This window comes from Macrobrachium nipponense, chromosome 13, assembly GCF_015104395.2.
Source record: "Macrobrachium nipponense isolate FS-2020 chromosome 13, ASM1510439v2, whole genome shotgun sequence".
Classification (NCBI taxonomy): domain Eukaryota; kingdom Metazoa; phylum Arthropoda; class Malacostraca; order Decapoda; family Palaemonidae; genus Macrobrachium; species Macrobrachium nipponense.
In genome coordinates, this window is record NC_087206.1 from 44458483 (window position 1) to 44472163 (window position 13681).

General features: G+C 37.9%; 1 protein-coding gene across 1 annotated transcript in view; it reads right to left on the bottom strand.

Moving 5' to 3' along the window:
- Positions 1-13681, bottom strand: part of LOC135225305 (tetratricopeptide repeat protein 8-like) — a 147500-nt gene that overhangs the window by 130145 nt on the left and 3674 nt on the right. Inside the window, exon 2 of the mRNA XM_064264635.1 lies at positions 11489-11640. Coding sequence (XP_064120705.1) covers positions 11489-11640 — 152 coding nt within the window. The remainder of the gene's footprint in view (positions 1-11488; positions 11641-13681) is intronic.

The following is a 13681-nucleotide window of genomic DNA, read 5'->3' on the forward strand; positions in this document are numbered from 1 at the left end:
TTTGTTAATGTGTTTCGTAAAGTTTAGTTTATGTTTCCTGACATTTTTTAATGTGTTTCGTAAAGTTAAGTGTACGCACTATAAGAAGTTTTCTGCCGTTTGTCGTCCTCCTCCTCTGTCGCCACTTTTGGAGATAGCCTCACTTGAAAGGTAAGCTTCCACATTTTACTACATACGTATGTATGTACGTACAGTATTTCTTGTATACCATGTACACTAATACACTTTATTTACAGGTATAAGTACATATTATTATTAGTACGTATTAACCCTTAAACGCCGATTGGACGTATTATACGTTGACATAAATTGTCTGTTGGGTGCTGATTGGACGTATGGTACGTCAATATAAAAAGTTTTTTTTTTTTTTTAAATTTGCGGAAAAATACTTATAGGCCTACCAGGCAAAAACTTTTGAATCACGCGCCTTGGGGGATGCTGGCAGCTCACGGATCAAGGCGTTGTTTTGTTTACAATCGTTACCCAGGCGCACAAGCGCGAATTTCTTTCTTCTCGCATTAAAAAACATCAGTGACACATCTCGGAAATTATTTCGTCACTTTGACATAATTTTTGCACCACTTTATATTAGCCGTTACATGGAGTATTATATATGAAAATGTGCGCAATTTCATGTAGAATACAACTAAAAACAACTCATGGTTGTAGCTTTCATCAGTTTTGAAATATTTTTATATAAATAACGATAAGTGCCTAAATTTCAACCTTCGGTCAACTTTGACTCTACCGAAATGGTCGAAAAACGCAATTGTAAGCTAAAACTCTTATATTCTAGTAGTATTCAATCATTTACCTTTACTTTACAACAAATTGGAAGTCTCTAGCACAATATTTCGATTTATGGTGAATTTATGAAAAAAACTTTTTCCTTACGTCAGCGCGGTAACTCTTCAGAAAAAATCATAAATTTTTTCGTCCGATTGTCGTAATGTTTGCACCATTTTAAATTAGCTGTGACATAAAGTTTTATATATGGAAATGTGCGCAATTTCATGTAGAATACAACAATAAAACAATCCATGGTTGTAGCTTTTATCAGCTTTGAAATATTTTCATATAAATAACGATAAGTGCCAAAATTTCAACCTTCGGTCAACTTTGACTCGACCGAAATGGTCGAAAAACGGAATTTTAAGCTAAAACTCTTACATTCTAGTAATATTCAATCATTTACCTTTATTTTTCAACAAATTGGAAGTCTCTAGCACAATATTTCGATTTATGGTGAATTTATGAATAAAAAAACATTTTCCTTACATCCGTGCAGTAACTCTTCCGAAAAAAAATCAGAAATTTTTTCGTCCGATTGTCGTAATGTTTGCACCATTTTAAATTAGCCGTTACATAAAGTTTTATATATGAAAATATGCGCAATTTCATGTAGAATACAACTAAAAACAAATTCAGGACACACAGTGAAGTATCTAGACCACACAGCCACTGGAAGAGGGCATAAGTTTATGCTGCCTCTCAACTACAAATCCCTGTCGTGCTCAGGTATTCGTTGTTTTGGAGTTGGCATTAACCCACGTTGACCTCGGTAACGTTGTAGTGCTTTTTTTCCACACGTAGCCCTTATATGAGTCATATCACATTACGTTGATTCATATAACATACATCAAGCTACAAATGTCCTTTAATAAGTATCTGATTCACTTTACCTTGGAATTAATATATTTTCATATATGTTAACCAAAGGGGAATTTTTTAGTTGATAAGAAATTCGTCGGCTCACGGGCGCAAACCATTGCCGCCTCTCAACTACAAACCCCTGTCGTGCTCAGGTATTCGTTGTTTAGAGAGTGCAAAGTTTCCAAGAAATAACTGACAGCTATGACAGGTTATTTCACATGCATAGGCTTACATCTCAGAGTCTGTTGTATCCACTCTAAAGCCAAGGGTCATGATGTCAGCCAATTTTAACTTTTGTGGTTTTTAAACTGAATGAGAGCTTTAATACAATGTTGTTCAGAGACAAGATATGAGAAGACAAAAGACTACTTTTCAAAAGCAAAATTGATTTTTTTTTTTACAAGGTCCAACTCCTTATGACTTCCTTTCAGGTGCATCAGAACCCTTTTTCTGTACGTGCTGAAAATAATAAGAATTCAGCTCGTACCCTTCACATCCAAACTCCAAGTCCCTCTATCTGCAGAAAATGTCATATCAAATGTTGTCTGATAAGTCTACAGGCTCTGTGGGATTGGTAGGAAAGCAGATTATCTCGTGAAATTTGGTTTTTAGAAAACTGTATTTGTTTTAGCATTAAAAGCCCACCACCACTTCACAAGTGCCTGAGCATGTGTTTTGGTGGGAAGAGATTTGCTGCTATATTTGAAGACAACTCTGAGGGACTTGGAGCCAGCAAACCAATAAATGACTGCATCTGGGACTAACACAGTGCTATGAAATGAGCTAGAATTGCAAGTAATCTGTACTATATTGCCAAAGGAGTAAATCAGTAGTGTGACAAAGACCTTCCAATTCATCTGCAGCAGAGTTCCTTGTTGTACGAACCAGTTACGTGCTTGACTACCGATCTCAGGGTCAGGGTTTGATTCCTGTTCTGCCAACCCAGAACCAGAGGAATCTATTTCTGGTGAAAGAAATTTATTTCTCGATGTGGTTTGGATCACACAATAAGCTGTAGGTCTTGTTGCTAAGTAACCAATTGGTTCCTGGCCACGTAAAAAATATCTAATCCTTCAGGCTAGCCCTAGGAGTGTTAATTAGCTCAGTTGTCTGGTAAAACTAAAATATACTTGACTTTATCTGCAACATAGCAGCAAGTACTCAACTGATCTTTCTGTGTGACAAGTGACTGGCTTGGAGAAAGAAAAGTCACAGTCAGGGAGTGGGAGTAAAATTATGGCCAACAGCTACAAGAGGGCCCAGTGAAAACAAGTCAATGGATTTATGATGTTGATCCCAAATTTCAATCAGTAAAATGGTATTTGGGGATATCCTGATTACAGAGGAAATTTTCTTATTTCTTTCAAGTCCAGAGATATAGATACAGCCATAATTTCTTAACTCTAACCTGTCAGCTGGATGTTACAAGTCTGGGAGTGTTATTATAAGCTTTTAAACGGGGAAGGTTCATTTGCCTTCCAAACAAAGTAATACATACTGTGGGTCATGCTGACCTGCACTAGACCACATGTGAATTGATATAAAAAAGTAAGGCAAAAAGTTTTTGTGTTTTAACAATCCTCCACAAAGAGAGAAATGGAAAACCTGTTCAAGGAGTACTTGTTTTGGGGCTGTTGCCTTGTATAATAAGGCGCCCTATGAGGTAATGTTAGACTTGCGATAATCTTACGCTAAGTCGGTTGGTATTGCACTTCCATATTCAATGGAGTGTCTTGGGGTTTGTAGATCACTTACGAAGTCGGTATTCTCTTCTTGGTTATGACGACGATGTGTTAAACTCATGATGATGAGGTTAGGATCTAGTAGAAACCACGAAGTACAAAAATACTTATATTCTCTGAATTTACATGGTGAAGATCAGGTATGATTGTACAAGTCTTCTAATGACGATAGCTTGATCGCTTCTGCCAATGATGATGGCTAATTCTATTCTCTCTACATGATAAAGCTTAGGTAAAGAGATACAGGTCTTCTAATGACGATAGCTAACTCTATTCTCCCCTACTACCATCTCGGTTACCAGTCATAAAGGAACAGACAGTAGTTCGAACATATGAACATACATACAGATGACATAATTACATACGAACACACAATCAAATGAGACACGCTACAGATCACGTAGGCCGTTTGAATTATAGGTCGCGGTAGTTGTCTCAAGCAGGGAGCTTGGACTAGAGTTTATAAACAATTGAATGACTACAGGTGACGGCATGTTATCTTAGCCTACTTTTATTGTATACGCCATCTTTAGCGTCTCTAGTCTGATCACATTCCTGCAAGCAATCTGGTTGACCTCTTTAGTTTTAGTCTTTTATATATATGGACTAACATTCCATATTTTTATTATGTAAACACTTACACTTGTAGAAGAATCTCTACAGGCAGTCCCCAGGTTATAACGAGGGTTCCGTTCTTGAGACGTGTTGTAACCCGAAAATCGTTGTAAGCCCGAACATCACCAAAAATCCTGAGAAAACCTTACTTTTAATGCTTTGGGTGCATTCAAAACTATGTAAACTGCATTCTTATTGCATTTTGCATAAAAAAACCTTCAAATATTGATTATTTTGCATTTCTGGTGTCATACTTCTTCTGCCAGATGAGCGTTGTAGGCGTTGTAACCCTGGAACATGCATCGTAACCCTGGAAATAATTTCTGATGAATATAAATGAAAAGAGCCTTAACCTCGGAACGTCGTAAGCCGAACCCATCGTAACCCGGGGACTGCCTGTACTTCATTCTCACAGCAATCCTCTTTAACTTCCCCAATTAAAGGCTGGTGAGGCCTGGAATGCCGAGTGAGGGATCAGGTACGACCACTGAAGGTATCTAATCATCCTACATTTATCTAAAATGGACTTTACAAGCAGTCCCCGGCTTATGATGGGTTCGGCTTACGAAGTTCTGAGGTGACAAAACTTTTCAATTATATTTATCAGAAATTATTTCCAGGTTTACGACTCATGTTCCAGGGTTGCGACGCCTACAACGTTGATCTAGCAGAAGAAATATGACTCCAAAAATGCATAATCAATATTTGAAGGTTTTTTGATGAAAAATGCAATGAGAATGCAGTTTACATAGTTTTTAATGCACCCAAAGCATTAAAAGTAAGGTTTTCTTAGAATTTTTGACGACGTTCCGGTTTACAATGATTTTCGGCTTAAATGCGTGTCAAGAACGGAACTCGTCGTAACCTGGGGATTGCCTGTATTCTCAAGATGACTCAATCCTGGGGAAGGGGAACCTATGGGAGTATTGATCCCTGCAGCCAATGGCTAGCCAATAAAGGCCTGTGTTCTAATAGGGTCAGCTTCTAGGTACAGTAGAACAAGGAGAGATAGCTCAGGTCCAAATGATATCATTTCCTCCATGAGGAGATTCATGATGCAGGAAGAAACACTGGAACTGTAAAAAAAATTCTCTTAAGTAAAAACACTGGAACTGTAAAAAAAAATTCTCTTAGAGCAACAAGGGAAATGAACAATTACCCTCTCATGAAAAGTCAGTCTTACTGGGGACTGATTGAAGAATAAACTGCCTTGATCAGGGTGATAAACCTGAGTAGGGCAGAGCATGCCTGAGAGACTAGACAGCATTAAACAAATAAAATGCAAGTTAAGAGTCTGGTAATGTAATCCTCCCTGATCTGTGGAATATTGATTGCTACCAACAGAGTATGGTGCAGCTAGATCATGAATGCTTGAAAGGAAAAAAAAAAAAAAGGTAAAATTTCTGACCTGTAAATAACAAACACTTATGAAGCAATAAGTACATATATGTTATGAATATTCAACTACTGTTCAAATATCCCTGACATAGAAACAACCACCAGCACAAATCAGAATACAAAACAAAAGGCTTCAAAACAGACCAAGATAGCAGCAGCGATGTGTTGATTAGTCAGCTGCCAGAGAAAAAAAGCCAAACAAAACCCTCGCTGAAGGCTTCATAGAAAAGATAAAGGGTTTGTATTCTTGCGGGAAGAAATACATATTAAAGTCCTAGGAACTCAGATTATGACCAATAAGGTAAAAACATCAATATATATAGAAATGGAGGATGAAATGGAGTGAAACAGTGAAAGTCAATTAAGGAAAAGTGAGAATATGTCAAGGCTTGGGAGCAAAGTCAATGAATCTGTTCAGACTAACAGACACACTTGATATGGCTATTTTCTGCAATAGAGGTGAATTGGGAGCCAGAAAACACAAATAGTGAACTGGATTTTTCTTTTGAGTAAGTCTGGACTGGCAGTGAGTGTTATTTACTGCTGAAAAAACAATTAGTTGCTGTGATGGTAATCGCTTCCTAGCAAAGAAAGATAAAGGAAATGAGAACGCATTTTCGAGAAGTTCGGCAGCAAGGAGGCGTTAGCGCATTGTGTTGGAGGTGCCTGTTATCATGATGGTTCTACAATCGGCAGGAGTGTTGTGGAACTCATCGGGACGTGAGAAACGCCTCGATTTCTGATGCAATACCTCGTCTAGATTCATCTAAGAAGTTCTAGAAATCCCTTGAGTCTGTGAAGTTCGCAGTAGGCTCCGCCCCCAGAGTGCTGTATACCTAAATACGACGGTCATAGCAGGAGGAAGCAGAGATCATAGAAGAGAGATACCAGTTAGTCACAGAGAGATATCCTCAGTAAGAGCCACTGGTCAGAATATCAGTGAGAGATCAGCAGCAGAGATCGTCAGAGAGAGACTAGAGAAAAAAGGAACCGATGAAGGATCAGAAGAAAAGTTGTTCGAGAGCTGGTTGGATACTGGTCTAGTCGTCTTCAGGAGTGTACGACCGTGTTATCTCGACGTCAAGCAGACTTCAGAGAAGAAAAGGTCCTGCCAGAGGTTTTGGGGAGTTCCTGCCTTACAAGTAGACTATTTTCTGCAATACGAAGTCAAGAGGACGTCTGCAATCACCGTTTTCCTGTTGAGAAGCCATCGCTTCAAATTGCCAAATTGACTAGCAAGTATTTGAATTGCCTCATTGTTCCCCCAGTTCATGCAGTGTAAGATTCTATCTTTTTATGTAAATAGGAGATACCATTCTGCATTTACCTATGTTAGTAAGCTTGTAAATAAACTTTTGTTGTGTTAGTGTTTCTTTCTATATTCGTAGCCACAGTTTCAACTGTTGGTGTTGAAATATTTTTTTTTTATTTATTTCATATCGAACCTGAAGCGGACCTCTCTCAGAGGCCGTAACATTGTGTCGACCCTTGGCCAGGATATTTCGACACCGTAACATTGTGGCGACCTTGCTTAGGCTATCAACACTTTAACAGTTTGAAACAGGGAGGATATAGAAAGAATCTGAATGAGTGAGATGGTGAAAGAGTTTATTGAGTCAGGTAGGTTACTACGTCTAGAGGGGAATGATCTCTGTGAGTATGTTGAGAAGAAAGAAAGGGAAAAATATGAGAGAGATGAAAGAGCGGCTGAGAGAGAAGTAAAGAAAATGCAGCAGGAGAGAGAAGTAATGAAAATGCAGCAAGAGAGAGAAGTAATGAAAATGCAGCAAGAGAGAGAAGTAATGAAAATGCAGCAAGAGAGAGAAGTAATGAAAATGCAGCAAGAGAGAGAAATGTTGGTAATGCAGCAGGAAGAAAGAGAAAAGGTACGTATGCATGAGCAGGAAGAGAGAGAGAAAGAGCGTATGCATGAGTTGGAAATTGCTCGGTTAAGGGAAAGTACTCGTAACAGTCGGACAGGCGAGAACGAAAACGAAACTGATACGTTAGGTATGAGTGCAGTGCTAAAATTAGTACCAAAGTTTGATGAGGAAGATGTTACGACATATTTCATGTGTTTTGAGAAGTTAATGGAACGAGTAGGTTCTCCTAAAGAAACGTGGACTTTATATTTGCAGTCAGTTTTGAGTGGTAGGGCACTTACTGTGTATAGTTGCAGGTCTAAGGAGGAATGTGATAATTACGATATCGTGAAAGAAACTGTTCTTAGCGCGTATAGGCTAGTACCGGAGGCGTACCATAAGAAATTTAGAAGTTTGAGAAAGGATGAAAATATTACGTATGTAGAATACGGTAAGAAGTTAAAAAGGCTGTTTTTTGATTGGTTAACTTCTGCTAAGGTTGAGGATTTTGATAGTTTGAAGAACTTAGTGTTGTTAGAAAACTTCAAAGATAATGTATCTCCTGAGATTAAGCTTTATATAGAGGATAGGTGAGAAGTATCTTTTGCAGGAGCAACTAGGCTAGCTGACGAATATAGTCTAACTCATAATTTGAGTGTTAGTAAGAAACGAAATGATCCTTCGTCTGGTAGAGTACAAAGCAGTAAAGGTTTCAGTCCTAGTAATAGCAATGCGAGTAGAAGTGACTATTCCTGTTATACATGCGGAAAACCTGGTCATACGTCTAAGGTTTGTAAGAGTAAAGTGGCATCTAGTGGCTCAGAATTAACTTGTTTCCGATGTAATGGGAAAGGGCATTTAGCGAGAAATTGTACAGTAGAAAGGAAGGACGGTAAGAAACCAGTATCTCTAGTTAACCTTTCGTCAAGTAGGAATGATGTGATGAGAGAAACTAGGAAAGTTTTTGGTGAATTTCTGTCAGAAGGCATAGTTTCCTCTCTTGGAGGAGTAGATTCGAGAGAAGTAGTCTTGCTTCGAGACACAGGCGCTGCTATCTCACTGATTAGAATAGAGTGTGTGCCGAACAGGGCAGAAATCAATATGGAGGAGAAAGTCATGTTAGGTGGATTTCACTTGTGTTCTTTGTCCTTTGTTGAAGTTGAATTTAGAAAGTCAGGTAGTGTCAGGAGAAGTAAAACTTGCAGTTGTGGACAGTTTGCCCAATCCTGTTGTGAGGAATATTCCGGTGCCTGAAATGGTAGTAACTAGGTCGGGTTTAGATACAGACGTAGACTACGGTGATAAGTTCGTGGATTCAAACGAGTGTGAATTCGTGGATTCGAACGAAAGTGAGTTCGTGGATTCAAACGAGTGTGAGTTTGTGGACTCGAACGAGAGTAAGTTCGTGGATTCGAATGAGAGTCAGTTCGTGAATTCAAACGAGTGTGATAGAGGTAGCGAGGTTGATCTTGGCATGAGTGTGGCTGAGAGACCTAACTCTATCATTGACAGAGATAGCCAAACGGAAGGTGTAGCTGTCGAAAGTAACGTAGTAAATATACCGGTACCTAGTACTAGTAACGGTGATGAATTAGGCTCTAACATTTTGGATAAGGATGAGCTAGTCAAGTTGCAGAGAGAGGATGAGACACTAACCCGAATTTTTTAATGTGAACTGGATGATGATCTCGATGATGTGTGTAAGAAAACTTTTTGTTTAAAGGACAAAGTTTTGTGTCGTTATGTTCGACCAAAGTCAGGTAGTAAAGGAGAAATCACATATGATGAGCAAGGACATTTGGGAGTAAATAAAACTTTCAAGTGTATTAGTAGGACGTACTTTTGGCCTAAGATGAAAAATGATGTGAAGAGGTACGCTTTAAGCTGTCATGAATATCAAATTGCCGGGAAACCGATTCAAGTAATTCCTAGAGTTCAGTTGTGTAATATTCCTTCAGTAGGCGAATCTTTTGAGAATGTATTTATAAATATGTTCGGAACTTTGCCTAGAAGTAAGGGTAGAGATGATTGCATAACTAATCTTGAGTATTATAAAAACAATCTAAGAGATGTTTGGCAGCTAGCGGAGGAGAACGGAAGCGCTTGGCACTTAGTGAAAGAAAACGCGAGAGGAAGTCAAGGGGAAAGTAAAGGGAAACTTGATCTTGGAGCAAAAGAGAAGAGTTTGTGTGTAAGAGATAAAGTTTTAGTACTAGTACAGAAAGAAGGTTCCGCTTTACCTTATAATTTCGAAGGTCCTCTTTCAGTGTTAGAGAAGAGGGTAAATGTATATTATAGAATTAATGTGGGTAAGAGTAGAGCAAAGGCAATGAATGTAAATTTGCTTCAGAATTATAAACAACGCCCCGTGCCGTGGCTTCCGCCTGTGTAACAGTACTGAGTGAGATTAGTTTTGAGAAAATCACAAGAGGTCTTTTAGTATTTATATGTAAGTTTTAATCAAAGTTCAGAAAACGGAAATACAGTAGTAAGAGAGAAGGATAATGTTATAGCAGATAGCCTCTCTAATTTTTTCAGAATGAATAGCCTAATGACCGTTTTCTGTTTTGGCACGAGTGGTTGAGTGGATGAAAAAGTATTAAAGCTTTATGCAGAATTGTTTCCCCGCTGTTTAATTCTTGCTTCTCTTTAGAAAAAAATAAAATCAGTTGATTTCATTTTTCTCTTTTGGGGGGTGTGTGATGGTAATCGCTTCCTAGCAAAGAAAGATAAAGGAAAGGAGAACGCATTTTCGAGTAGTTCGGCAGCTAGGAGGCGTTAGCGCATTGTGTTGGAGGTGCCTGTTATCATGATGGTTCTAGAATCGGCAGGAGTGTTGTGGAGCTCGTTGGGACGTGAGAAAAGCCGCGATTTCTAATGCAATACCTCGTCTAGATTCATCTAAGAAGTTCTAGAAATCCCTGGAGTCTGTGAAGTTCACCGTAGGCTCCGCCCCCAGAGTGCTGTATAAATACGACGGTCGTAGCAGGAGGAAGCAGAGATCGTAGAAGAGAGACACCAGTTAGTCACAGAGAGATATCCTCAGTAAGAGCCACTGGTCAGAATATCAGTGAGAGATCAGCAGCAGAGATCGTTAGAGAGAGACTAGAGAAAAAAGGAACCGACGAAGGATCAGAAGAAAAGTTGTTCGAGAGTTGGTTGGATACTGGTTTAGTCGTCTTCAGGAGTGTACGACCGTGTTATCTCGACGTCGAACAGACTTCAGAAAAGAAAAGGTCCAGCCAGAGGTTTTGGGGAGTTCCTGCCTTACAAGTAGACTATTTTCTGCAATACGAAGTCATTGCCAAATTGACTAGCAAGTATTTGAATTGCCTCACTGTTCCCCCAGTTCATGCAGTGTAAGATTCTATCTTTTTATGTAAATAGGAGATACCATTCTGCATTTACCTATGTTAGTAAGCTTGTAAATAAACCTTTGTTGTGTTAGTGTTTCTTTCTATATTCGTATCCCCAGTTTCAACTGTTGGTGTTGAAATATTTTTATTTATTTCATATCGAACCTGAAGCGGACCTCTCTCAGAGGCCGTAACATTGTGTCAACCCTTGGCCAGGATATTTCGACACCGTAACAGTTGCATAAGGTTAACCAACCTAAACATAGTAAGTTTCATACCAAGACATCAGTATCCTTGAAGAATACTACATGAAAAAAAATTAAAACTGTTGGGAATATCAGAGAAAGTAAGGGCAAGAGAGAACCCTTGCAAATCACAAAAGTATGTAGTATAATCTGGAAAACTCACAAACTCCAGGAAAATGAAAATAGAGGAAATGAAAACAAAAGATAAAGTGCATAATCATCACACAAGAAGCTTATACTTCAGAAGTAGGGTATGTTTACCCTACATGAAAAAATCTCTCACCAAGATGATAAGCTCTGCTAAGGCATTGGTTTGAATTTCAAATGAACTGAGTGACAGGCCTTTTGGGGATAACACTAATTGAAAAGCCAACTTCTTCATTAATGAGACCTCTCTCAACCCCCATAAACAAGTTAGCTTGCCACGATTCAACCACATTCAATATCAATATATAGTACAGTAATATGGCAGGTGGGACCTTTTAGTTAAAGCAAAACCCTAAGGAGCAAAGATATAGTTTGAAATCAATGGGTATGGCTCCAAACAACATTCACAGCTACGTATACCCTACAGTAGCATGAAAACAAGTATAAATAAAATTCATAAACAAATTTACCTTGCTATAGCTGTGAGCAAAGTTACCTCCCCGGGAAACTTGTCAAGACCATTCTTGTAGACCTCAAGTGCACCCATGGGCTGATCCAAACGAATATATACACGTCCAAGTAACAAAAAAGTTGTGATGTTGTCCTGCTGCTGCAATGCTGACTGGAAAATAAAAGGCTTCATAAATTAAAATAGTATATGAAGATTTATGGAAGGGTAGAGTATATGCGGCTTCTTTAGTAAAATAACATTCCATGGTAGGACAATTGCCACTATACTACCCTGACAAAATACCCTTGCTTTACTAAAAACATCATCATTGCCTCTAGCAAGAAGTCGTTACGTTTTCACCATAAACAGCATATTTTTATAATCGCACTGAAAACCATCCTCTTATAAAATGAAAAAAACGTCGCTATTACGGGTTTGGATGGTTTTCTCCAAAAGCAAAGTTGCTATTTGTACTGTAATTATCATATATATTTGTATGTATAATAAAATGGTTTGGTATAATAAACAATATTAACTGAAAGGTATTGTATACTTTTGTAAGATAATTCTATGCTTCGTGAAGTGAGAAACAATATAGCCCTTTATACATCTACTTTAAGTAGTTGCCCAATTACATGAGATATGAGATTCTGTAAGTTTAGCTTCATGTCCACACATTTTCTAATTCATGATAACCCCAAGAAAGGATACTGATTCTGCTGTAAGGATGACCATTAGTGCATGATATCTGACTCTAATGCTCGTATAAGTGTGCAGGCAACATGTGATCAGCGAAGGATCAGCAGCCACTACATATTCTGCAGTCTCTACTCATAACATATGGCAATAATCAAACTGCTTTTCTGTTAGTGTCACATGTATAATTGTGATAAATTGTGATCTAAATCCAACACAGAATAATATTTCTGTTAAGGATTCATTTTCTTATATTCATTTTTCAATCATGGCAGATACAGAGGAAATGAACTGGAGGTGACACCACCAAACAGAGGTCTTTTAATGCATTTGAAAATATTTTTTTCAGCCTGATCAAAGTTGTAATTACAGGATTGAATGAATTTTTTTCCATTCATGGAGAAATATTATAAAAACTATCGTGAGACACTTAACCCTTCGGGCAAAATAAATACTTTAGGGACACTGAAATTTATTTTGGTGGGAGTGCACAGTGAACCTCACAAAAATGATTTACAGGAAAACCAGTCTGAATTGGTTGAGTTTTATAGGCATTGTAAAGAGAGAGTCCTGAAAGATGTCTTAACTTGGCAGCAGCTGAAAGCAGAGTGGGGTGCAGACCAACCAGTGGGTGGGGCTTCCCCCTAACTGACAATAGTTAATTAACTTGACAGTGGGTTTGAACTGTTTCCAGCTCTCGCTCGAAGCCAGATCTTTAGTAAAGATCAAACATCCTTTAGTGTTGTCAGGAGAGTTATTTACAAGTGCATTTTCCTTGTCTTATTGTTCTTAAATGCTCAGCGACTCTAATGCTCTGAAGATGGGGTATATCGTTAAAATTATTAATAATAATTCCTAATACATAATCAAGATATTTGAATTTCTAAACTGTATTCATAATTACATCTATTTCATCATCATTATAGTAGTACTCAGGTATACATAATAAGTAATGCTCTTAAAAACACGGATGGGAAACTGATTTCTTTACTCAGTTCCTCTGACCAGAATAAAAATGTGCATGGACTGAAATAAATGTAGAAATATTGGAAAGTTGTCTGTACACACCTGGCTTTTATAAATGGGACTGCAATTCATTTAATTTATCACAGTTTCATAGCTAAATACATAAGTCAATAACATACTCGAACCAAATTACAATCCATGGAATGATTTTGTTTAATATTCTACCTGAAAAAATTCCATATACGTACACTACAAATTGCTTATGACTAGAGACAAAGGAGCTCCCACAGCCATAAAATGTTGAGAATAATATTTCATGTTGAAATCAAATTCAAATTTTGTAGACATATTTTAATCAATCCCATTAAGGTGCTCTTTGAGAATGGTACGTATATCCAGCTGTCTGCTCTCTAGGTAGATATCAATTCTAACAGATCATCAAAAGTTGCTTTTTATGAATAAAGATTCTACACAAAAAACTCTTAAGCTAGAAACTTCTAATCTGTACATCATTTAATCTATTTATTAAATCTACACTGTTCTTAATATT